This window comes from Dama dama, chromosome 15 (assembly GCF_033118175.1).
Source record: "Dama dama isolate Ldn47 chromosome 15, ASM3311817v1, whole genome shotgun sequence".
In the NCBI taxonomy this organism is placed as follows: domain Eukaryota; kingdom Metazoa; phylum Chordata; class Mammalia; order Artiodactyla; family Cervidae; genus Dama; species Dama dama.
This window is the reverse complement of record NC_083695.1, coordinates 80,172,122-80,196,986: the sequence shown is the minus strand read 5'-3', so window position 1 is coordinate 80,196,986 and position 24,865 is coordinate 80,172,122. Positions and strand designations below refer to the sequence as shown.

Genomic DNA, 24,865 nt, shown 5'->3' with positions numbered 1-24,865 from the left:
TTCTCTCCAACTTCTAGTGTTTTTCTCAAACATTCTTGGCACAGATGGAATTTTCACTTTAAAAATAACAGGATATCCTTGGAAGAGGCACCCACTCACTACTCTGTCTGTATGTTTCACTTTCACCACTAGTGTTGGTCTAACCAAAAGTGCCTCTGTTGTTGCTAGGGATTTCAGAATCTTTCTTAAAATGATGCCCCTTAACTTAAAGATTACTTACCACGGAAACTGTTTTGGTTTCTAAATCCAACACTTTAATTTGATGGTTATTGGTGTCTGCCACATATAATAATTGACCATTCTCTCCAATACACAAGCCTCCTGGTTCATTAAAAGTTGAGTCGGTAAAATTGGAACCGATAATATTACTTGCATTACCAGTTCCTGCTAATGTTGTACAGTTTTTTGTTTTTGGATCCACAACTTTAATCTAAAAAGGACAGAACAAAAATTTATTTATCTGAAGCTCAGTTTCACATTTGTGGTGTGGAAGAGTAACATATTAATAAGCAAGGCAAAGAATTCCTGATTGCCATTAGTATTCTTAATAAACATCAGAGAAAGAACAGACACTTCCATATTTTCTTGAACAGCCAAACATTCAAATTAGTCTAAGGGGAGATATTTCATCCTGAGAGTTAAACACTATAAAATCCCCAGTTACATCCTGTCTTCTAGAAGAAATCTTTGAAAAAATTATTTAATGTTATTCTTTTCCCTCACAATGGGACACAGTTGAACTGACTTCCTTCTTAAGAACATCTAATACCGGCTAAGGATTTGCTACTTACGTTAGACACTGTGATTCCTGTGTTTCAATTACATTAAATTCATAAGCTTCTCACCACACAATACTAATATTTATGTTCCAGTGATTTTATTTTAAAAATGCATAGTAAAAATAAAATAGACAAAGAAAACAGAAATGTTGATGAAAACGAATTATTTGCTAACAGGCAGGGCAACTATGCAAAGGCTCAAAAATGTTCATTTGTTAACTGACATATTAATTTCCCTGTTACCTGCCTTCTCCTTATTTACTGAAGATGTTACTAAACAGCTTTAGTGGCTTGCAATTCCCAATTTTTGGTTATTGTCATTGGGAATTTGTTTAGTCCTTTCCCCAGCTCAGAGTACTATCACATCATTTCTGCAAAGAAAGGACCAAAAAAGGAACAGAAAGGCTTATGTACAGTTGTCAAAGACTGTTATTTCTCTCTACATTTTAGAGTGGCAGTTGTAGGAGGTTCACAGATCTTTCAGCATTTTAAATACCACAAGTAAAAAGCAGGGTATTATATAATTCTGTCAAGACTCACCTTGTGATTGTAAGAGTCTGCCACGTACAGTAAATTCCTTTTCTTGTCCCAAGTTACTCCAAGTGGGTGCTGAAGCCTTGCATTGATTCCTACTCCATCAACATCACCAAAAGCAAATAAATTCTTTTTTTTGAAAAGAAAAGAAGCAGCATGTATTAAAATTTTCACAGAACTTTGTTAGGGTATAAAGTGAAAATTCAGATGGCTGTACATGCTACTTAAGTTAAAGGGGGAAAAGTCTGATTTCATATAAATAGGGTTGGGCATTTGACTGAAACTAGAAAAAAAAAATGACAGAATTCTGAACCTGACTTAATTTGTGGTTCTAAGGAATCTTATTCACAAAAATGACACATCTGATCTGGATAGGTCAGGTCTACTACTCTGGTGCTCTATCCACCCTCCTGCCAAATATCTACTCTTCATTTTCCCCTTGCTCAGTAATCACAATTTTATCCTTCCTTTCTCTCGGAAGCCTTGACATTTATACAGAATCGAATCAGATCGGTTAACTTTTCTTAGGTGGTTTTGTTACTTGTGCTTCTTTATAGTCACATTTCCTTTGGTTTGACTTCCATTTTAACATGGATAAGTTCAAGCATTTTCTCCTTCCTACGTCTTATTAACTTCACAATTCAGAAAATCACAAGCTCGCTCAGCAGGCACGCCGTGTAAAAGTGCTTTTCATTACCATGGGATCTCTCTCTCCTCCCACGAGGTGCTTCACTGCTCCATCTTTCAGCGAGACGGTTCTCACTGTGCTGCTCTCACTATCTGCCACAAACAGGCAGCTCCAGGGATCCTCTGAGGCCAGAGACAGACCTGAGGGCTGGGCAAAGCCTGCCTTGTGAGGGTATGCATTATTTCGATTCTCTTCATTTCCACTTCCAGCAAACCGAAGGCAGGTTCCTTCTTTTAACTCGCTAAAGAAGACAAATTCACAGGTGAAATGTCAACACTGTTACACTGTGCCCAATTTAATTATTAAACAAATGAATATAAATGATGAAGCCAATGGTGATAGCATTATATATTAAAAAAAAAAATTTGCTGATCTTGACCTAGTTAAATTGTGCAAATAAGCTTTCATTGTAGTTTTTCTAATCATTAACTTATTTACCCACTGTATAGGGATCTTTCTACCTTTTTTTTAAAACATACACAAAAGTGAAATATTCTCAATGATTAAACAGATCCCTGACAAAGCTAAAAATACATGAATTAAGATCACATCACTGATGACATAGTTTTCCTCCAGATGATCAGAGGTAGGTATAGCTAGATCCCACCTTTATATCCTGGTGTCTTCTTAGCTTCATGCAATATTAGATTTTGAAAGGAAATTTAAAAGATCTAGGTAATCTCTTCTAGCTCTTGATGGTTCTGAGCTTAAATTTTCATTAAAAATGTTTTATTTTCTTGTACATAAGTAGAGACCAGGCTTCCCTGGTGGCTAAGTGGTAAAGTATCCACCTGCCATCCAGGAGACGTGGATTCAATCCTTGGGCTGGGAAGATTCCCTGGAGTAGGAAATGGCAACCCACTCCAGTATTCTTGCCTAGAAAATTCCATGGACAGAGGAGCCTGGCAGGCTACAGTCTATGAGGTTGCAAAAGAGTTGTACATGACTTTGTGACTAAACAACAAAAAATATAAGAAGAGACTAGCAAAAAGAATTAAAAGAATCATTTGTGAAAGATGGGTGCTCATTTTAAAGTAATAATATGATTTTGCTGCTTTAATCAATTGTATAAATCCATTTCCTATGTATACTAGGGAAATTTCTATATAAAGGACTATTGTAATGATTTCTTTGTAATGTGGAGAAAGTTTTATACCTTGCTTTCTAAGTTTATGTCAGAGGAACTGTAAGGAAGACATGCTAGTGTCCTGTATTGAGGGGAGGGAAGAAGCTGACTTGGGATACAAAACAATGAGAGAGACTGTATCATTTTCTAATACTGTAATACATGCAAAAAAAGTCTAAAATGACCATCAGTCACTTACTGGTTAATATCATCCCAATGCTAACGTAGGTAGGGAACAAGGAGTGGAAGCAAAGGGATAGAAAATGTATAAATACAGCCATTTATTCAAGGCCTATTTATATGTAATAACAAATATGCCAAACAAAGGAGTTATAACAATTTTACAAAGGAGCTCTCTTAATAAAAGCTAGAAATAGTGGGGAGAATCAGTAACTTCTAAAAGCTCAGGAATTATTACCACTTTAAGGTCAGTGACAAATAATGCATTCTTGAAATTATAATACAAGTCAGTGTGATCAGACTGGACACTTTTCTATTGTGAAAGAGTGACAACTCTACTTAGTGAAATTTAGACCACTCTTGACTGTCTAGGTCCAAAACAGTCATCATTTAGAACAACACAGTCTGGTCATCTCTGCTACTTCTTCTTTCCTCATCTTATATGCTGTTGGTTACCTCACTATTCAGCTTCTGTCAGCTCTGGCCTGGATAACAGCAGTGGCCTCCTCCTTGTACCGGTCTGTAGTATTGCCACACTCCAAATGCTACCAGTGTTCTTTCAAAAACACTATCTTACCATATCACTTCCCAACTTAAAACTTCCTATAAAGTCATGCAGAATAACTTTCAAATCTCTTAGAAAGATTCACAAGGAACTTCAGGATCTGGCTTCCACGGACATCACAAGGGTCATTTCTTGCGTAGAAAACCTTTACCCTTCTGAACTCTTTCCTACCCTTCTGTCAGGTTTAGTTAGTAGCTAAAAAGCTCTTAGTTAGTAGCTTCTTCCAGGAAGCCTTCCTTTGATACCTTTAATTTTATTTATATCAGATGTTCCTCTTATTTATGTAAGAGATATGCCATTTCATCTCTACTACAAAGCATAGTGCCTTGTTCGCTTAATAAATATTTTTCAATAGATGATTAAATGCTGCTAAACATCTTACAAAGCAACACACACACAATTTAGGATATCCGATATTCTGGATTATTTATACAACTGCTCCTTTCTACTGATAAAGGTAACTGAGGTGACGGGCACGTACTTTCTACGGTGATTTGACAGTCTTTATGGTCTATGAATTTCATTCATTTACTTCCGCAGACCTTCACTGAGCTCCTGTCATGTATCAGATACTGTGCTAGGTGCAGAGGACAAGAAGTGAATGAGAAAGGGTCCTTTCCTTAAAGAGGCAGACTAGTAGGAGAAAATAGCTATGTAAACAAATAAGTGCAAACAAAAATACAGAAGGTGAGAGAGAGAAGGGGAGGGTGGTGGGATGAAAGGTGAGAGGGAGGGAAGAAGGGAGATATGGGAGGGGAGGGGAAGAGAAAGGCTGGGGTATCAGAGGAAGAGGAAAGGCTTTACAGGAGAAATACAAGAAACTCTGTAGAGACACTACTTTTCCATCTTCATACCCCTAACAGTGGCAGCAATGCTACCTACATTCACTGTACAGGCCAGGCACTAGGCTGAGCTTTTCACATATATTAATTCTCAAAACAAAACCTATGAGGTAGACATAAGTAAGGAAAACTGAGGCTTAGAAAGTTAAAGTGACTCTCCTAAGCTCATGTAGATAAGAAGTGGCAGAGCCAGGCTCAATATCAGGCCTGACGACAAAACCAGAGCTATTAATCATTCTTTCATGCAGTCTTCAAGTATCTGAACTGATCAGGGAGATTAGAAATAAGTGTTAAAAGATGTTTCCAGTTCTCTTTGTGAATGCTTGGTGAGACTGCTCTTCCTAAGCTACTCAAGGTTGGGTGTGGTCCTAAGACATACTTGGGCTGATGAAATGTGAGTAGAAGTGATATGTCACTTCTGAGAAGTTTTAAGAGCTGGTAAACACCTCACCACCTCTCTCTCTCTGCCAGGACAACTGGCAAAGCTCCAGATGGTGGCTGCTGCATCAGCTTGGGTGGCAGAGTAGTGCTTCCCCTGCAAGCAAACCTTGTCTTAAGCCTCCGAGAACCAGAGCTATTCATTATGGCAGCATAGCCCTGCATATCCTGTCTAGTACAGAGGGTGTTACAAGGACAGAGACTTTCGGAAAAGGAATTCTGTGAACTCCACGTTTACCCAAAGAGATGTTACCACTTACTTTTTCTTTGGTAATCTGCCACAGTCCAACAAGAGTGCCCATATCTGATGAGTCCCTGCCATGGCAATCCACAGAATGTTATCTCTTTGGACCTCTGAACCTTTATGAAAAGAAACAGTAATTATCATACATGTATCTGGTTAACAAACACCCCCAGTTGTTTCAGAAATTTAAATTAAGGGAGACAATAGCATGTTTATAAATCAGCTGATAGAAGGAAGCAAAAACATTTGCAATGTTTTAAGTCGTTTTGGAAATTTTTCCATTTTCCTCGTGAAAGGTTTACTACTTTAGACTTAAAAATATACATTCACAGAAATCCAAATTATTCTCAGTAGCAAAATGTCCCTCTGCATCTCTGGGCATGATATTTTTAAACATTTGATTTCTTATTTTATGTGACAAGAAATCGCTTGATGCACACGCTCCAAAGAAACTTTGGCAGTCAAGAACCTAAATTACATGCTTCAGGAATACAGGAATAGTTCTTTGAACAATTTCTCATGGAAGAATTGTACCTTTTAATAGTTTAAGAAATGTATATTTCCACCATATATTAGCTTTTAGGCTTAGACTCACATCACTACTGCTATTTAAAAACCTACTGTTTAATTGCTGTGAACTTTTCTCAAAAAGATACAATTGACATGCAATAAAGCTGAGTACAATATATTATACCTATTTTCTAAAATTAATAAATAATTTTGTTTTTAAAAACTGATATTACAACTTATTACAATGTGACAAGGCTCCATTTCTCAAATTAATTCTACTGTTAAAATATTTAATTATTTTAACTTAAACTGAACTCTGAGGCTACTTTTACATGTAGTTGAGACATTTTCACTAAAATAATTTGTTTAGGCGTATCTTGTGCTAAAAGAAATATCTTGGTAAGATTATTTTATTTTTTCGTTCTTTAACTTTAGTTACATCCAGAAGAAATTTTTCTTCATTAACTTGTATTATTTTCAAGTGGCTTTCACAGCAACAAAAATAATGGTGATGATCAACAAATTGTGGTGCTATATGCTAAGCATGTTATAGAGAATATTACCTAAATCTTCTCAAAGCCCCAGGAGACAGGTGGTGTTATTAGGTCATTTTTACAGGCCCTTTACAGAAGAAACTGAGGCTCAGAGAGGTCATGTAACTTGCCAGGATCACAGAGCTAGTAAATGAAGGAACTGGAATCTGAACGCAGGCAATCCAACAGAAAACTCTATTTGCCCCTTTCTCTGTTAATTGCTATCATAGATATCTAAAGGAAGATAGTTTATTTCAATTTAATTTTTCATAGTCAAATACTTTTATAAACAAAAACTGTATTAAGAATGACAATGGCATCCATATGCTCTGGGGACTCAGTCTCTGCTTAATCACTTTAAAACTAGATCAAAAGCTCTTCATTATTCTTATTTTATCCCTGCCATGTGAAGACAAAGCTTGAAGATGACCTTCTAAAAGCCAGAAGAGAGCTCTCACCAGAAACCAATCATGCTGGCACCTTGACCTTGGACTTCTAGCCTCTACAACTGTGAGAAAATAAAATTCTGTTCTTTAAGCCACCCAGTCTGTGGCATTTTGTTATGGCAGCCCGAGCTAAGATATTCCCCCTGAGAATAGAAATGAGACAAGGAGATCTGCTATCAACACTTATTTAGCATCAATATGAAGGTCCTTATTCATACAAGTAAGAAAAAGAAGCAAAAAGCATAAAGATTGGAAATAAAACTGTAATCATTAGAAGACGACATGAGTTTAAGCCTCTCTAACTTGGCCAAAGAACTGTCTGGTTTATACATGAGTAAAAGATCAAATCAGGTGTCCAACTTCTCCAAACAGGCCAGTCTAGTTCAACTAGGCTTGACTGTAAGAGGCCAAAGCTTCAAAGTAATGTTAGTGTGAGCCTCTGTTTGTTCTTGGTCTCTGTGTCCTTATTTCCTTTAGAAGTTGGAGGTATGAAAAAGAGCGCAGAAGCAGAGGCTGTATCAGGTTGCATTTCAGGAGTTTATGATTCTACACACCAACTGATAAGGATAATGATGGGGGGTGTGGTGGTGAAAAGGATAACCATTCAGAACACTTCCTAGTTTAAGGCACTGAGCTAATAATAAACCCTTTACATGGATTATTTCGTTTAATTTGACATTAGCAAGTCCTGCTATTATCATCTCTATTTTATAAAGAAACGGAAATTGAAATGGGTTAAATAATTTGTTGGTATTCACACAGCTAAACCTGGAATACTAATACCTTAGTGAGTTCAACTCCATGGTGGCTCAGGAGGTAAAGAATCTGCCTGTAATGCAGAAGACCCAGGTTCGATGACTGGATTGGGAAGATCCCCTGGAGAAGAAAACGGCTACACACTCCAGTATTCTTGGAGAAGGCAACGGCACCCCACTCCAGTACTCTTGCCTGGAAAATCCCATGGATGGAGGAGCCTGGTAGTCTGCGGTCCATAGGGTCGCTAAGAGTTGGACACGACTGAGTGACTTCACTTTCACTTTTCGCTTTCATGCATTGGAGAAGGAAATGGCAACCCACTCCAGTGTTCTTGCCTGGAGAATCCCAGGGACGGCGGAGCCTGGTGGGCTGCCGTCTCTGGGGTCACACAGAGTTGGACACGACTGAAGTGACTTAGCAGCAGCAGCAGCCAGTGTTCTTGCCTGTAGAATTCTATTGACAGAGGAGCCTGGCAGGCTACAACCCTTGGGGTCACAAAGAGTTGGACAGGACTGAGTGACTAACACAGCAGCACACAGCAGTGAGGCCAAATCCAGATTAGTGTTGTGATCAGAATGAAGGAACTACAGAAGTGAGCTTGTGCTTTATAAACACCAAGTCAATGTGATAATATTCAGACACAAAAATACAACTGTTTTATTTTATTAAAATAAAAACACACTAGTCACATGATATAAGATTTATTCCTCAAAAAAAATTCTGTTTCACCTGATTAGAAGATAAATGTTATTTTAGAGCATATTAATGGGAAGGCAGAGAAGCACATTATCTAAGCTGTAAATTACCAGACAAGCATACTAAATAGTTGGATTTCAATCATTAAAGGTCAAATAAGTACAGCTAAATTTCTATCTAGGGAAATGCTGATTAAAGGGCCAAGGAAGGTTAATGGAATTCAGGCATACTATCTTTCCTTAAGTGATTTTAAATCAGTTGAAGTCTAAATTACTTAGAGACTAGCAGGGGTTACTGAAAAAAAAAAATTCTTTATGATAAAAAATAATTCTTGGGTTATTGTCTTGTATGAGTAAGAGTCAGCACAGACTTAATATGCACATTAGAAACATGGCAATGTTTCTGCTGAAAAATGATTTTTTTGGAGTTATTTTTAATTATTTTTAGTGGATGACAAAGTTCTGACCATATTTAGAGTGATAATCAAAAATAAAGATGAAAAAACTTTGGCATAAACGTTAATTATTTTCACGCTTTATCACTGTAACAGCATAATTGGATTAAATATTCAGGTACTATTAAAAATACAAACACACACATTTACATATTACATATATATTTAAAGTAATCAGAGGTATTTCAAATCCCTTTCCTTAATGTCTTCTTTAAGTATGCTGTTCATTATCTGAGTCTCTTGGGGGAGTATATACACAACTGTATATTTATCTTTTATTTTCCATTCTCTTTACCTGACCTATTTTATTTCCTTTTAAGATTTACTTTTTCTTTAAATATGCATATAAATAGATAAGTGTTCATTATAAAGTTTAATAGTAAGTAAATATCCATGTGCATACCACCAGCTCAACAAAAGGCAGTATTATTTGAAAACTTCTGCATCCCTTTATGAATATATCCTCCTCCTCTCTACCAGTCTAAAACTTTTTTATTATATTCTTCAGTTTTTAAAAATCACCATGTTTGAATGGCTCTCTCATTGTATAATTAGTTTTGCTTGCTACTGAACATTCTACAAAAACTGAACATTTTTCTGCTCAACAGATTTCCTGATACTCATCCAAGCTACTAGGTATAGCTGTGGGCTCTTGTTTGTACTGCACAACAGCTAATATATGAAGATAGTATAATAAATACAACCTATTTTTCATGTTTTCCTTCTGGTAATTCCACCCTCTTTCATATTCCTAACTATGGTAGAATTTTAGAAATATTCTATATAATTTTTAAAGTACTAAAGAATTTAAGTGTTTACAAAAACAATTTTTCTTAACCACAATCCCTGTCAAATTACATTTAATTCCGCATCTGCTTAAACCAGTTCTACAATGATATAACTTAAATATATATGAATCAATTCAACATGAATGCAAAAGGGAAGCTATTTCTCTGAAAACAAAGTTAATACTTTGGAAAGACTCAATAAAGGCAAGTAGCTAAGTCAAATTATTAGTGAACCAGATGTGGAAAGATAACTGGGAAGAATAACTTTTAAAAATTTCAGCCTTCAGTTTATTTTGCAGGTGTTTAAAAAAACTCTCATCATGGTTTAAGGAAACCAAAATAATACATTTTGAGTGGCATAAGACTGTCAGGGGACACAATGTATATTTATAGTTCTTAAAACAAAGCATTTTTAGTTTTATGATTCTCAGATTTAACAATTTTTTTTTTCTGTATGGATCACTTATAGCCAATCACTTCAATAAAGGATTCTACTGGATTTATTCACCTCTACTTTTATTTTTAGGTAGTTCACAAAGAAAGAAACCCTAATAAGATAAATAAATCTAAAATAATAAAATTGAAGCAATAAAGAGAGAAGAAAAAAAAGATGTAGCCATACTAATATTAAAATATGAATGTCATGTTTCCATTATACTTTGCTAAAGACAAATCTGTCTCTAAGTTTCCTACAAATCAATATAACAATGCAAACATAATCAGTTAAGATATTTAAATTATCCCGGAGCTTAAAAATAAACTTGATACTGAGAAAAAAGTATAATTGTTTATAACACAGAAAAGAAATTCTCTAGTAGATATTCAGAGAGGTTAAGATAATAACTAAAATGAGCAGCAAGCCCTTACAGTAAAAACAGTTAACAGTCCCATAGGACTGTGTTTTGATGAAATATAAATATGAAACATATAAATAAAAATGAATGTAAGATACATTGATATGTTAAAATATTTTTAAATGAATGATATGATATGATGCCAAAATATAGTTTAGTAAAAACAACTGTAAGGAGAGGAAGTAGTCTATGATCCAATTTCCCCATACCCTGACAAAATACATTAATCTAGGATTACATTTCAGAGTGATTTAAAGCAGTGGTTCTAAAAATGATTTTGGGTAACATACCACTTTGGAACTCTGATGAGAATCTGACCAATTCCCCCAAACCTTAAATAGAATTTCTGGGAAATTTAAGTACTTCACAAAGTCTAATCACGAATACCTTGGGTATATTAAGTCAGGGTTAAAAACTCCTGGGGTTTAAAAAAAAAGAAAACTCTTGTAGTCATTGTGATTACAGGACATTCCTACAGTGTTTGAAAACCATTTACTCTTAGCATTTGAAAGGTGTTGAGCTTATTTAAGCTTATTTAAATTCAAGATTATTCCTCTTGCCAAGTATCTGGAAGCGAGGTCACTTTAAGTTCAGCTCAGTTCAGTCACTCAATTGTGTCTGACTCTTTCTGACACCATGGACCGCAGCACGCCAGGCTTTCCCGACCATAATCAGCCCCTGGAGCTTGCTCAACCTCATGTCCATCGAGTCAGTGATGCCCTCCAACCATCTCACCCTCTGTCGTCCCCTTCTCCTCCTGCCTTTGATCTTTCCCAGCATCAGGGTCTTTTCAAATGAGTCAGTTCTTCGCATCAGGTGGGCAAAGGATTGGAGCGTTAGCTTCAGCCATCAGTACTTCCAACGAATACTCAGGACTGATTTCCATTAGGATTGACTGGTTGAATCTCCTTGCAGTCCAAGGGACTCTCAAGAGTTTTCTCCAACACCACAGTTCAAAAGCATCAATTCTTCAGCGCTCAGCCTTCTTTATGGTCCTTCTGTATGGTCTCTCACATCCATACATGACCACTGGAAAAACCATAGCTTTGACTAGACAGACATTTGTTGGCAAAGTAATGTCTCTGCTTTTTAATATGCTGCCCAGGTTGGTCATAGCTTCTCTTCCAAGGAGCAAGTGTCTTTGAATTTCATGGCTGCAGTCACCATCTTCAGTGATTTTGGAACCCAAACATATAAAGCCTTTCGCTGTTTCCATTGTTTCCCCACCTATTTGCCATGAAGTGATGGGACTGGATGTTGAGTTTTAAGCGAACTTTTTCACTCTCCTCTTTCACTTTCATCAGTTTCATCAATAGGCTCTTTAGTTCTTCTTCGTTTTCTGCCATAAGGATAGTGTTATCTGTGTATCTGAGGTTACTGATGTTTCTCCTGGCAATCTTGATTCCAGTTCGGCATTTTGCATGATGTACCCTGCACATATGTTAAATAAGCAGGGTGACAATATACAGCCTTGATGTACTCCTTTCCCAATTTGGAACCAGTCTGTTGTTCCATGTCCAGTTCTAACTGTTGCTTCTTGACCTGCATACATATTTCTCAGGAGACAGGTAAAAGGTGGTCTCGTATTTCCATCTCTTTAAACTGTTAAGTTAAATGCAGAGTCATATGCTTTTAATGATGCTTCCCAGGTGGCGCTACTGGTAAAGAAACTGCCTGCCAATGCAGGGAATACAAGAGATGTGGGTTCAATCCCTTGGTCAGGAAGATCCCCTGGAGGAGGGCACAGCAAACCTCACTAGTATTCTTTTTTTTTTTTTCTCACTAGTATTCTTGTGTGGAGAATCCCATGGACAGAGGAGCCTGGCAGGCTGCAGTTCAGAGGGTTGTACAGAGTTGGACATGACTGAAGCAACTTAGCACGCACGCATGCTTTTAATGATCTATTGAGCTAAGGTAGCACTCATTTCCTTTCTAAAAACTGAGCCTAATAAAGATATAAGCCTCAGCACATCACTCCAGTTGGAAGCTGAGGGAGTACTTGTCAACAGAGCCAATCTTTTCCTTGGAAAGCAATTTGGGTACACTCTCAACATGAGATAAACAACCAGAAATTCCATGCCATAAAGTAGGACCGAAAAATTTCTAGCCTAGAAAAATATATAAGTACTCTACTAAATGAATCCAACATAATAAAGCATCTGATAAAGTACACCCAGTTTTTAAACAATATAAATTCTGATTATAGGCAAGATTAGACAGTGTTTGTCTTTCTCTGATATACTTCACATAGTACAACACCTTCTACATCCATCCACGGTGTCACAGATGACAAGATTTCATTTTTCTATGACTGAGTAATATTCCAGTATATATAAGTATTATTATTTAACTACTCAAAATAAGCTATAATTATTAAATTAAAATTTTAATAATCTAAAAAAAACCCCAGTCATTTCTTGATTTGTTTCTTCGATGGCAGTAAATAAAAAGGACACTGTTAAACAGTATATGGCATGAATAATCTTTTGAAATTTTGAAACTATAATCCTTCCAATTTAAGAATACTCAGAACTATCTTAATTGAAAACTGCAACTAAGATGAAATTCTTTAACATTAGAGAAATATATAATCTATCTTGTATATAAAATATGCATGTAATGTCACATGTTATATATAATGATATAGTTATCCTACCTTCTATATATTATTGGTAGCTCTGCTTTTATGCAATTAACAAATCCCAAGTCATGGATATAAAAGCATAAAATAACTAGTAACAATTAATCCAAATGAATGTTCCTATAATATTTTAAAAATCTTATTTTAACTCAGCAAAATTTACTTATTTAATATCAAGTTTACATACCTGACCTTCCAAAAACTACATCCCAAGGGGAACTAATGGGCTGTTCATCTCCTTTAGCACCACCTTCTTTATCTGTACCTTGAATTCCAATGCCAGCCACAGTGCTCACCATCTCAGCTTCTAGGTCAATCTATAGAAATTAACACAGGTTTTATACAATGCATCTATTTCCAACAGAACATATAGAAAACATGTGCTTTATTTATACTATGTGTGAACTTATATATTAAAAAACTGAGTGGTTTTAGTATGTAAAGTAAAAAAGGAAACATGTACAACATAAATACTTTAAAAAAAAAGCTTAAGAAAAAAGGCTTATCAAGTACATGGTGATCTTGTTATTAAAATGCACAAAACTTAGTCCTTTTCATTTCTCTATCCATCCATTCCCCAACTTTCCTCTTACCCACTCGCCTTCATCATGCCTCTACCAAAACTGGAATTGAACTCAACTATAAAATATTTTTTAAAAAGGTGATATTTGAAAATGTAAAGCAGCATCAAGAAAAACACTTCTTAAAATTAAATGCATATTTAAATTGTGCTTGGTTAGTAACTGACACATTTAGAGTTTAACATGTGGCAAGCACTGACCTCATCTATCCATCCAAACTCATATATCCCTACAACTGTGATTTTGATTATTTCAGAGGAAACCGAGGCACAGATCATTAAGTAAGATCCCAATACCCCACAGCCAGGAAGTCCAGGATCTTCGATCTGAACCACTTCTAGCTCTACTACGTGCCTCTGCTTCAAAAACCAAAAAACTAATGCATTCTACTGAAAAAAAAGATACTCTGGTTTCATCTGAGACTTTTCAACATCTTAGGAAAATTTTCAAACACAGAGAAAAGCTGAAAGAATTTAACTTGAGCGCTTCATTTTTTCAGAGCTCCGTTTTCCTTTTTTTGAGGCAAAACTTACAATAAAATGTACAAATCATAAGTGTATCACCTGATAAATTCTCATAGATACATAAACTTGTGTGGTCCCAATGTACATAGACACAGAATGTTACCATCACTCCAGAAAGTTCCCTCACACCTCTTTCCAGTCATCCCCAAACCCATGGGCAAACAGTATTAATTTTTTTTTCCATCATAGATTAGCTGTAACTCTTCTAGGATTTCAGATAAATGAAATGATACAGTAATGAACTCTTTTTGTAAGGCTTCTTTCATTTAACGTGTTTGAAATTTATCATGCTCCTTCTGATTGCTGAATAGTATTCCATCAAAGGAATATATCACAGCTCATTTACATATTTTTAAAAAATGTATTATTATTAATTTGGCTGCACTGGCTCATAGTTGAGGCATGTGGGATCTTTAGTTGCAGCATGTGATAACTAGCTTTCTGACCAGGGATTGAACCTGGGCCCCCTGCCTTGGGAGCTCAGGGTCTTAGCCACTGGACTACCAAGTCCCTCATTTATATATGTTCTTATTGATGGACACCTGGACTATTTCCAGCGTGGGGACCTTTAAGGAGGGATGCTATTAGTGTTCTTATATAAGCCTTTTTGTGGACATGCTTTCACTTTTCTTGGGTATGTACACAGGACAATAACTGCTATGTTATAGGGCAGGTATATTAGCAGCTTGATATAAAAACTTCCAGAAGGTTTTCTCCAATGGTCTATCATTTTCTATTGCTACCAATAATGTATGAGAGTTCAAATTGCTCCACATCCTCGCCAACCTCTGTTATCATTGGGTTGTTTTTTTTTTTAATTTATTTTTTTATTGAAGGATAATTACTTTACAGAATTTTGTTGTTTTCTGTCAAACCTCAACATGAATCAGCCATAGATATACATATATTCCCTCCCTTTTGAACTTCCCTCCCATCTCCCAGTCTTTTTAATTTTAATCATTACAGTGGCTATACAGTGATATTTATTGTGGTTTGAACTCACATTTCCTTCTCAACTTACAATGTTGATCATTTTACTATGTACTTGTGGTTACTGTCATATCTTCTTTTTAAAAATGTTAAAATCTTTGGCTCATTTTTTATTGGGTTGTCATCCCATTTTTCAGTCGTAGATACCTTTATATTACACGGATACTGATCTTCTTCATAGATGTATTTTTGTAAATTTTTGTGACTATTTTGTGATAGACTGTGGCCTTTCACCTTATTTTAATTATTTTGTGGCCACACCATGTGGTTTGTGGGATCTTAGTTCCCCAACTAGGAGCTGAAGTGGACCCTCAGCAGTGAAAGCACAGAGTCCTAACCACTGGACCACCAGGGAATTCCCACGGCTTTTCACTTTAACAGTAAATTGTAATAATAAGCAGAAGTTTTATAATTAGATAAATGTGAATCTATAGGTTTTCTTCTTTTGTGATTTTTGTTACTGTGTCCTGTCTTTGAGAGACCTTTGCCTACATGCAAGTCACAAGGATATTCCTGTACATTTTCTTCTAAAAGCTTCATAGTTTTAGCATTTACATTTAGGTCTGTGATGCATCTTGAACTGATGCTTGCACATGATGTGTGAAGCAGGGGTCATGTTTATCTTTTCCCCATGTGGGTATTTAGTTGTTCAAGTACAATGTGCAGAAATGACTCTCCTTTCTCCCAACTGACTGCTTTGATGCTTTTTAGAAGATCAAGTAATTACATAGGTGTATGGTTACCCTTAGGTGCTGGTTTTTGTTTTTTTTTTTAACTGATCTATATATCTATCCTTATGAAACTATCACTTGTCTTGATTAGTATATAGTATAGCATTAGTATACTGCATAGCATTATAGGGTCTTGAAATCAGGTAGTATGAGTCTTTTAACTTTGTTCTTTTTCAACACTGTTTTAGATGTAATAATCATTGGCTTACATTTCCACATAAACTTTAGAACCCTTTTGTTAATATCTACCCAAAAAGTCTGAGGGTGTTTGGATTGGGACTGCATTAAGTCTATAGATCAATTTAGAACAAAATGAATTCTAATACTGAGTTTTGCAGTCCAATACTGAGTTAATTTTTCTCAGTTCAGTTCAGTTACTCAGTCATGTCAGACTCTTTGTGACCTCACGGACTGCAGCACGCCAGGCCTCCCTCTCCAGCATCACCTCCTGGAGCTTGCTCAAACTCATGTCCTTTGAGTCAGTGATACCAACAAACCATCTCATCCTTGGCCGTCCCCTTCTCCTCCTGCCTTCGATCTTTCCCAGCATTAGGGTCTTTTCAAATGAGTCAGTTCTTTGCATCAGGTGGCCAAAGGATTGGAGCTTCAGCTTCAGCATCAATCCTTCCAATGAATACTCAGGACTGATTTTCTTTAGGATTGACTGGTTTGATCTCCTTGAAGTCCAAGGGACTCTCAAGAGTTTACTCCAAAGACAGAAATATAGATCAATGGAACAAAATAGAAAGCCCAGAGATAAATCCACGCACCTATGGACACCTTACCTTCGGCAAAGGAGGCAAGAATATACAATGGAGAAAAGACAATCTCTTTTAACAAGAGGTGCTGGGAAAACTGGTCATCCACTTATAAAAGAATGAAACTAGAACACTTTATAACACCATACACAAAAATAAACTCAAAATGGATTAAAGATCTAAACATAAGACCAGAAACTATAAAACTCCCAGAGGAAAACATAGGCAAAACACTCTCTGACATAAATCACAGTAGGATTCTCTATGACCCTCCTCCCAGAGTATTGGAAATAAAAGCAAAAATAAACAAATGAGACCTAATTAAACTTAAAAGCTTTTGCACAACAAAGGAAACCATAAGCAAGGTGAAAAGACAACCTTCAGAATGGGAGAAAATAATAGCAAACAAAGCAACTGACAAAGAATTAATCTCAAAAATATACAAGCAACTCCTGCAGCTCAATTCCAGAAAAATAAAAGACCCAATCAAAAAATGGGCCAAAGAACTAAACAGATATTTCTCCAAAGAAGACATACAGATGGCTAACAAACACATGAAAAGATGCTCAACATCACTCATTATCAGAGAAATGCAAATCAAAACCACAATGAGGTACCATTTCACACCAGTCAGGATGGCTGCTGTCCAAAAGTCTACAAGCAATAAATGCTGGAGAGGGTGTGGAGAAAAGGGAACCCTCTTACACTGTTGGTGGGAATGCAAACTAGTACAGCCACTATGGAGAACAGTGTGGAGATTCCTTAAAAAACTGGAAATAGAACTGCCATATGACCCAGCAATCCCACTGCTGGGCATACACACCGAGGAAACCAGAACTGAAATTGAGACATGTGTACCCCATTGCAGCACTGTTTATAATAGCCAGGACATGGAAGCAACCTAGATGCCCATCAGCAGATGAATGGATAAGAAAGCTGTGGTACATATACACAATGGAATATTACTCAGCCATTAAAAAGAATACATTTGAATCAGTTCTAATGAGGTGGAAGAAACTGGAGCCCATTATACAGAGTGAAGTAAGCCAGAAAGAAAAACACCAATACAGTATACTAATGCATATATATGGAATTTAGAAAGATGGTAACAGTGACCCTATACCCGAGATAGCAAAACAGACACAGATGTATAGAACAGTCTTTTGGACTCTGTGGGAGAAGGCGAGGGTGGGATGATTTGGGAGAATGACATTGAAACATGTATATTATCATGTGAAATGGATCGCCAGTCCAGGTCTGATGCATGAGAGAGGGTGCTCGGGGCTGGTGCACTGGGATGACCCACAGGGATGGGATGGGGAGGGAGGTGGAAGGGCGGTTCAGGATGGGGAACACATGTACACCTGTGGCGGATTCATGTCAAAGTATGGCAAAACCACTACAATAAAATTTGGGAAAAAAAAAGAAGAGTTTACTCCAACACCACAGTTCAAAAGCATCGATTCTTCAGCACTCAGTTTTCTTTATGGCACAACTCTCATATCCATACATGACAATTGGAAAAATCATAGATTCAACTAGATGGACCTCTGTTGGCAAAGTAATGTCTCTGCTTTTTAATATGCTGTCTAGGTTGGTCATAGCTTCTCTTCCAAGGAGCAAGCGTCTTTTAATTTCATGGCTGCAATCACCATCTGCAGTGACTGCAATGTTTTATAGTTATGTATTTCTAAAAATTTATTCCAATATTCTGTTTTGGTTGCTAAGTAAGTAGAATTTTTAAATTCCATTTCCAGTTGACTGTTGCTGCTGCTGCTAAGTCGCTTCAGTCATGTCTGATTCTGTGCGATCCCATAGACAGCAGCCCACCAGGCTCCCCCGTCCCTGAGATTCTCCAGACAAGAACACTGGAGTGGGTTGCCATTTCCTTCTCCAATGCATGAAAGTGAAAAGTGAAAGTGAAGTTGCTCAGTCGTGTCCAACTCTTAGCGACCCCATGGACTGCAGCCTACCAGGCTCCTCCATCCATGGGATTTTGCAGGCAAGACTAGTGGAGTGGGTTGCCATTGCCTTTGTTCAGTTCAGTTCAGTTCAGTCACTCAGTCGTGTCCAACTCTTTGCGACCCCGTGAATCGCAGCACGCCAGGCCTCCCTGTCCATCATCAACTCCCAGAGCCTACTCAAACTCATGTCCATCAAGTCGGCGACGCCATCCAGCCATCTCATCCTCTGTCGTCCCCTTCTCCTCCTGCCCCCAATCCCTCCCAGTGTCAGGGTTTTTTCCAATGAGTCAACTCTTCGCATGAGGTGGCCTAAGTGCTGGAGTTTCAGCTTCAGCATCAGTCCTTCCAATGAACACCCAGGACTGATCTCCTTTAGGATGGACTGGTTGGATCTCCTTGCAGTCCAAGGGACTCTCAAGAGTCTTCTCCAACACCACAGTTCAAATGCATCAATTTTTCGGCACTCAGCTTTCTTCACAGTCCAACTCTCACATCCATACATGACCACTGGAAAAAGCATAGCCTTGACCAGATGGACCTTTGTTACTAGTATATAAAAATATAGATCTTTTTACATTGACTTTGTAGTTTGTAACATTCCCAAATTCACTTATTAGCTCCAGTAACTTTGCATAGACTTCTCAGAATCTTCTATGTATATGACATGTCTCTGGCAAATAGTTGTTATTCTTCCTTTTTATCCTATATGCCTTCTATTCCTCTTTTTCGCCTCATTATAATGGCTAGTACTTTCAGTACAATGTCTAACAGGCATGATGAACGTGATCATGCCTTGTCTTGTTCCCAACCATGAAGCCAAAGTACACAATACTTTGCATTAACTGTAGCTGTAGGCTTTTTGTAGATGGTATTTATCCTATTGCGGACATTCATTTACATTTCAAGTTTATTAACTTTAACATGATTAAATGTTCTCTGCTGTTTTTCTGAATCTAGTAAAGCATCAGATGGCTATTTCATTCTGTTATTATGGTAAATTACATTGATTTAATTTGGTGATATCCTCTTGCATTATTTTTAGTAGCTGCTCTATAATCTTCTGAAATTATAAATAATGTTCATCAATGTAACTTTATATTTTTATTGCAACATATAATCTGAAAAATACAATAGGTGTCCAGGGATGAGTTCTCGAAATAGATCTTGATTTAAGACTTCCCTGGCGGCTCAGATGGTAAAGCGTCTGCCTGCAACGTGGAAGACCTGGGTTCAATCCCTGGGTCGGGAAGATCCCCTGGAGAAGGTAATGGCAACCCACTCTAGTACTCTTGCCTGGAAAATCCCATGGACGGAGGAGCGTGGTAGGCTACAGTCCATGGGGTTGAAAAGAGTCGGACACGACTGAGCAACTTCACTTTCACTTTCTTTTCACAGAAACTGATAGGATAGTTTAAAAATTCCTTTTGGAGAAAGCCTGGGCCTAGGTAATGTTATAGAAGTTTTAATAAATATTCAAAAACCATTAATTCCTATGTGAGACAAACTATTCCAAAAAAACAGGAAAAAGAAAAAAAGACTCACTTTGATGAGATCAGTATGACCTTGATTCCAAAATCAGGTGAGAACAGTACAAGAAAATAGAGAATTTATGAATATGAATTTTACAACATTGAATGTAATTTTGGATAATAAAATCTAATTTGGCTTTTAAAAAATCATGATTAGGTAAGTTTTACTCCAGGGATAAAAAGATGATTCAACATCAAATACATCTAATAATATAATTCATCACATCAGTATACTAAGGGCAAAAAACTATACAATTATTTCCATAAATACGGAAAATGCATTTAATAAAATCATATAATAATTCTTAGTAACTAAGAGAAAATTTCTTAAGTTCATAAATATTTTATCTCCCAAAGCTATAGAAAATGCATGTAAACTTCTGGAGAAAGTTTACATGCATTCTATTTAAGATTATGAGCATGACAAGATATCTACTATTACCATAATGCTTAAAAGCAATAATAATAAAAGGTAATGAAGTAAAAAAGTGAAAAGGGAAAAGATAAAACTGTTGTGTGTTTTTTTCAAACAATATATTCACCTGAGAAAGAAACAGAAGTTTTTGCAGAAATGGACAAGGTGATCCTAAAATTCTTATAGAATTGCAAGGGATTCAGGAACGGTCAAAAAATGTTGACAAAGAAGTAAGCAGGAAGACTCATACTTTCTGATTTCACAACTTATTAAGTTATGGCAATCAAAACAGTGTGATATTACCATAAAGACAGATAAACAGACCAATGGAATAGACGTGAAAGTCTGGATATAAACCCATGCAAGTATGAATAATTGATTTTCTAAAGGCTGCCAAGACTACTCAAAGGAGAAAGAACAGTCTCTTCCATAAACGGTTCTGGGATAACTAGATGTCCACATGTAAAAGAATGAAGTTGAACCCTTAGCTATGATCAACCTAGACAGCATATTAAAAAGCAGAGACAAAGGTCCATCTAGTCGAAGGTATGATTTTTCCAGTAGTCATGTATGGATACGACAGTTGGACCATGAAGAAGGCTGAGCGTTGAAGAACTGATGCTTTTGAACTGTGGTGCTGGAGAAGACTACTGAGAGTCCCTTGGACTGCAAGGAGATCAAACCAGTCCATCCTGAAGGAAATCAGTCCTAAATATTCACTGGAAGGACTGATGCTGAAGCTGAAGCTCCAATCCTTTGGCCACCTGATGCAAAGAACTGACTCATTTGGAAAGGCCCTGATGCTGGGAAAGATTGAAGGCAGGAGGAGAAGGGGACAACAGAGGACAAGATGGTTGGATGGCATCACCAACTCAATGGACATGAGTTTGAGCGAGCTCCGGGAGATGGTGAAGGACAGGGAAGCCTGGTGCGCTGCAGTCCATGGGGTCACAAAGAGTCGGAGTGAATGACTGAACAACAACAACAACCCAAAAGAAATAAAAATGTATGTCCACACAAAACTTCTATGTGAATTATCTGTAATAGCCAAAAATTGGAAACACCCTAAATGTCAACAACTGGTTACTGGATAAAATGTGGTTTATGCACACAATGGAATGCTCTTCAGCAGTATAAAGGAACTCCTGACATGTTACATCATCAGTGAACCTCAAAAACATTACACAGAATGAAAGAAGCCAGACACACAGAAGAAGCCATCCATTATATGATTCTATTTACATAAATGCTCAAAAGAGGCAAATTTATAGAGATAGAAACTGGGGGATGGAAATGGGGATTAATTATAACTGGGTATGAGGGTTCTTACTAGGAAGATGAAAATGTTCTAAAACTGATTTATGATAATGGTTTCACAACTTGTTAAATTTACTAAAAATTCCTAAATTATATACTTGAAATGGGTGACCTTTATTCTATGGAAAATGTATCACAATAAAGTTCTTAAAATACTACAGATTTTATAAGGTCAGTTCAGTTCAGTTCAGTCGCTCAGTCGTGTCCGACTCTTTGTGACCCCATGAACTGCAGCACACCAGGCCTCCCTGTCCATCACCAACTCCTGGAGTTTACTCAAACTCATGCCCATCGAGTCGGTGATGCCATCCAGCCATCTCATCCTCTGTCGTCCCCTTCTCCTCCTGCCCCCCAATCCCTCCCAGCATCAGGGTCTTTTCCAATGAGTCAACTCTTCGTGTGAGGTGGCCAAAGTATTGGAGTTTCAGCTTCAGCATCAGTCCTTCCAATGAACACCCAGGACTGATCTCCTTTAGGATGGACTGGTTGGATCTCTTTGCAGTCCAAGGGACTCTCAAGAGTCTTCTCCAACACCACAGTTCAAATGCATCAATTTTTCCGCACTCAGCTTTCTTCACAGTCCAACTCTCACATCCATACATGACCACTGGAAAAAGCATAGCCTTGACCAGATGGACCTTGGTTGGCAAAGTAATGTCTCTGCTTTTTAATATGCTATCTAGGTTGGTCATAACTTTCCTTCCAAGGAGTAAGCATCTTTTAATTTCATGGCTGCAGTCACTATCCGCAGTGATTTTGGAGCCCAAAAAAATAAAGGTCACATACAAATAAAATACTACAGGTTTTATAAGGTCACAAACAAATAAAAAGATGTGAATTAAACATATCAAAAAGGCTGCCTATAGGTATAGTTATGCACAGGGAACAGCAGGGGAAATGGAAATGTAGATGAGGAGGAGTTTACAAATAAGTAAGTAAGTTATTTCTAACAAGAAACAGGCTGACATGGAACAATGATGTTCGTGAGGTATAAATATAGGAGTATGATCCACCCTCTGCAAATGAGATCTTAAAAACGTAAAATAAACATTTTTATAGATTTAAAAAGAGAGGAAGAAATAATTCTACATCATTTCCTTTTTCTGAAGATACTAAACTGTCATATAAAAATGACTCCAAGTAACCTATATTTGTTATGATGATCATGCTATCAATACTTTAGAACTCACTAAGTTCTAAAGCAAGAGAAATTAACGTGTAGTCAAAAAAGAACAAGTATTCCCTCTACCTTGTGGGCTAAATACCTTATTACCTCATTATTCTCTTCGATATCTATGATACTCTGATGAATTTTAGAAGCACAGAACCCAAAAAAGATAATGATAAAGAAATACTGACCTTTAAGGAGCAACAGAAAACCACGTTTGCCCGAAGTACACAACGTTATCAGTCCTATGAAAAGTTCTGCCAAATAGGGCTTCTTGGTCAAGTAAATTTAGAAATACCGCACACGTATCTATCCCCCCACTAATGTATGCACAATATATTGGCATATTAAAATCTAAGAAATTCTCTAAGATGTTTAAAAAACAAATCTGCTTTAATTTAAAAAGCCACAAAATCTTTTTCTCATGTAACATCTTTTCATAGGATAAACACACTTTAGAAAATGCTTCAGTCAACAGATGTTACTTGCTTATAAATTCATTCAATAAATATCTATTAAATATACCTACTGTGGGCCAGGCTCTGTTTTAGGTGCTTAGAATTTCAGTAGTGAAGAAAATAAATTTCATGCCTGTGTGGGGATTTACATTACAGTGATTATTATCATTATATGTTCTACATGTTTTTTCCTATTTTATGTATAATTATCAACTAAGTATATTAGTTGACAATTTTGTCAATATAAATAGGCAAAAACATCAAGAGAGAGAAACAGAAAAGCAAGGGAAGTGCCTGAAATAGTATGTTCAGACAGAATGGATTAGATGAACTTATTTTCCAAATAGATGGCACGTTAAAGAACGATAAATTACAGCCAAAATACTCATCTGTAAGAAATGCTTAAAATAACTAGGTAATACTATGCAGTCATATTCATGACTAATATGGGGAAAAAAAGTTAAAGGAGAATGCAAAAATTATGTATATACATTATGATTCCATTTGTTTAAAAAGGAAGATTCTCTGAAGACAAAATTAATTTGTGTATGAGTAGAAAGCTTCTGAAGACACAAATTTTAACAGTGGTTGGTTACCACTAGGGAGCCCAAATAGATCACTCGGGACTTTTAAACTCTTTAAGTATTACATCATTTAAAAAAAACAAGATCATATATTGCTACTATAATGAGACTAAAAAAATATTTAAGTCTAATTAACACATAAGTATTCTCAGAGAAAACATAAGGGCTGAAGGGAGGCAGAAATGTGTGTTTGTTTTTTCCCTAGATTTGAGAAAATTTAACTGAAAAGGGACAAAGCATCACTTTACAAACTGATTAGGAAGATACCTCAAATTGAGGAGCCTTAGGGTGATTAGGCACATGACTTTGAAATAAAGGATTAAAAAAAGGACTTGATGGATTTGCCCTCTGTGACAATAGGCTGACCCACAGAAAAACAAGTTACATAAGAATAAAGTTAAAGCAAGTACCTCTGAGAAAAACTGAATGAGGATGATCTAAAATATTTAAGCAACACCCTCTCATTTCAAATATTTATGTAGCAAGTATATATATGTTTTTCTGATTAGAAGTATTAAAACTTTATTTAAAATGGAAAATTACCTTTCTTATAAGGTGATTTTCTGTATCTGCCACATATATGATATTATTCATTATGGCTACACCTTGTGGTGAGTTAAAGCTTGACTCTGAAAAGATTCCGTCTTTTCTTCCAGGGTTGGGTCCTAAAAGACAAAGCAACCATAAGAGAAAATTTTTCTTATCTCAAAGTAAAACAAGCAAACAAAAACCCCAAAATAAAAACTTGTATTTAAAGCTGGGATTTTAATAT

General features: G+C 36.5%; 1 protein-coding gene across 1 annotated transcript in view; it reads right to left on the bottom strand.

Moving 5' to 3' along the window:
- NHLRC2 (NHL repeat containing 2) overlaps positions 1-24,865 on the bottom strand; it is a 62,593-nt gene that overhangs the window by 14,103 nt on the left and 23,625 nt on the right. Inside the window, exons 4-9 of the mRNA XM_061162721.1 lie at positions 24,637-24,758; positions 13,262-13,391; positions 5,413-5,512; positions 2,011-2,242; positions 1,320-1,442; positions 221-430 (exon numbers count right to left, since the gene is read on the bottom strand). Of these exons, the coding sequence (XP_061018704.1) occupies positions 221-430; positions 1,320-1,442; positions 2,011-2,242; positions 5,413-5,512; positions 13,262-13,391; positions 24,637-24,758 (917 nt within the window). The remainder of the gene's footprint in view (positions 1-220; positions 431-1,319; positions 1,443-2,010; positions 2,243-5,412; positions 5,513-13,261; positions 13,392-24,636; positions 24,759-24,865) is intronic.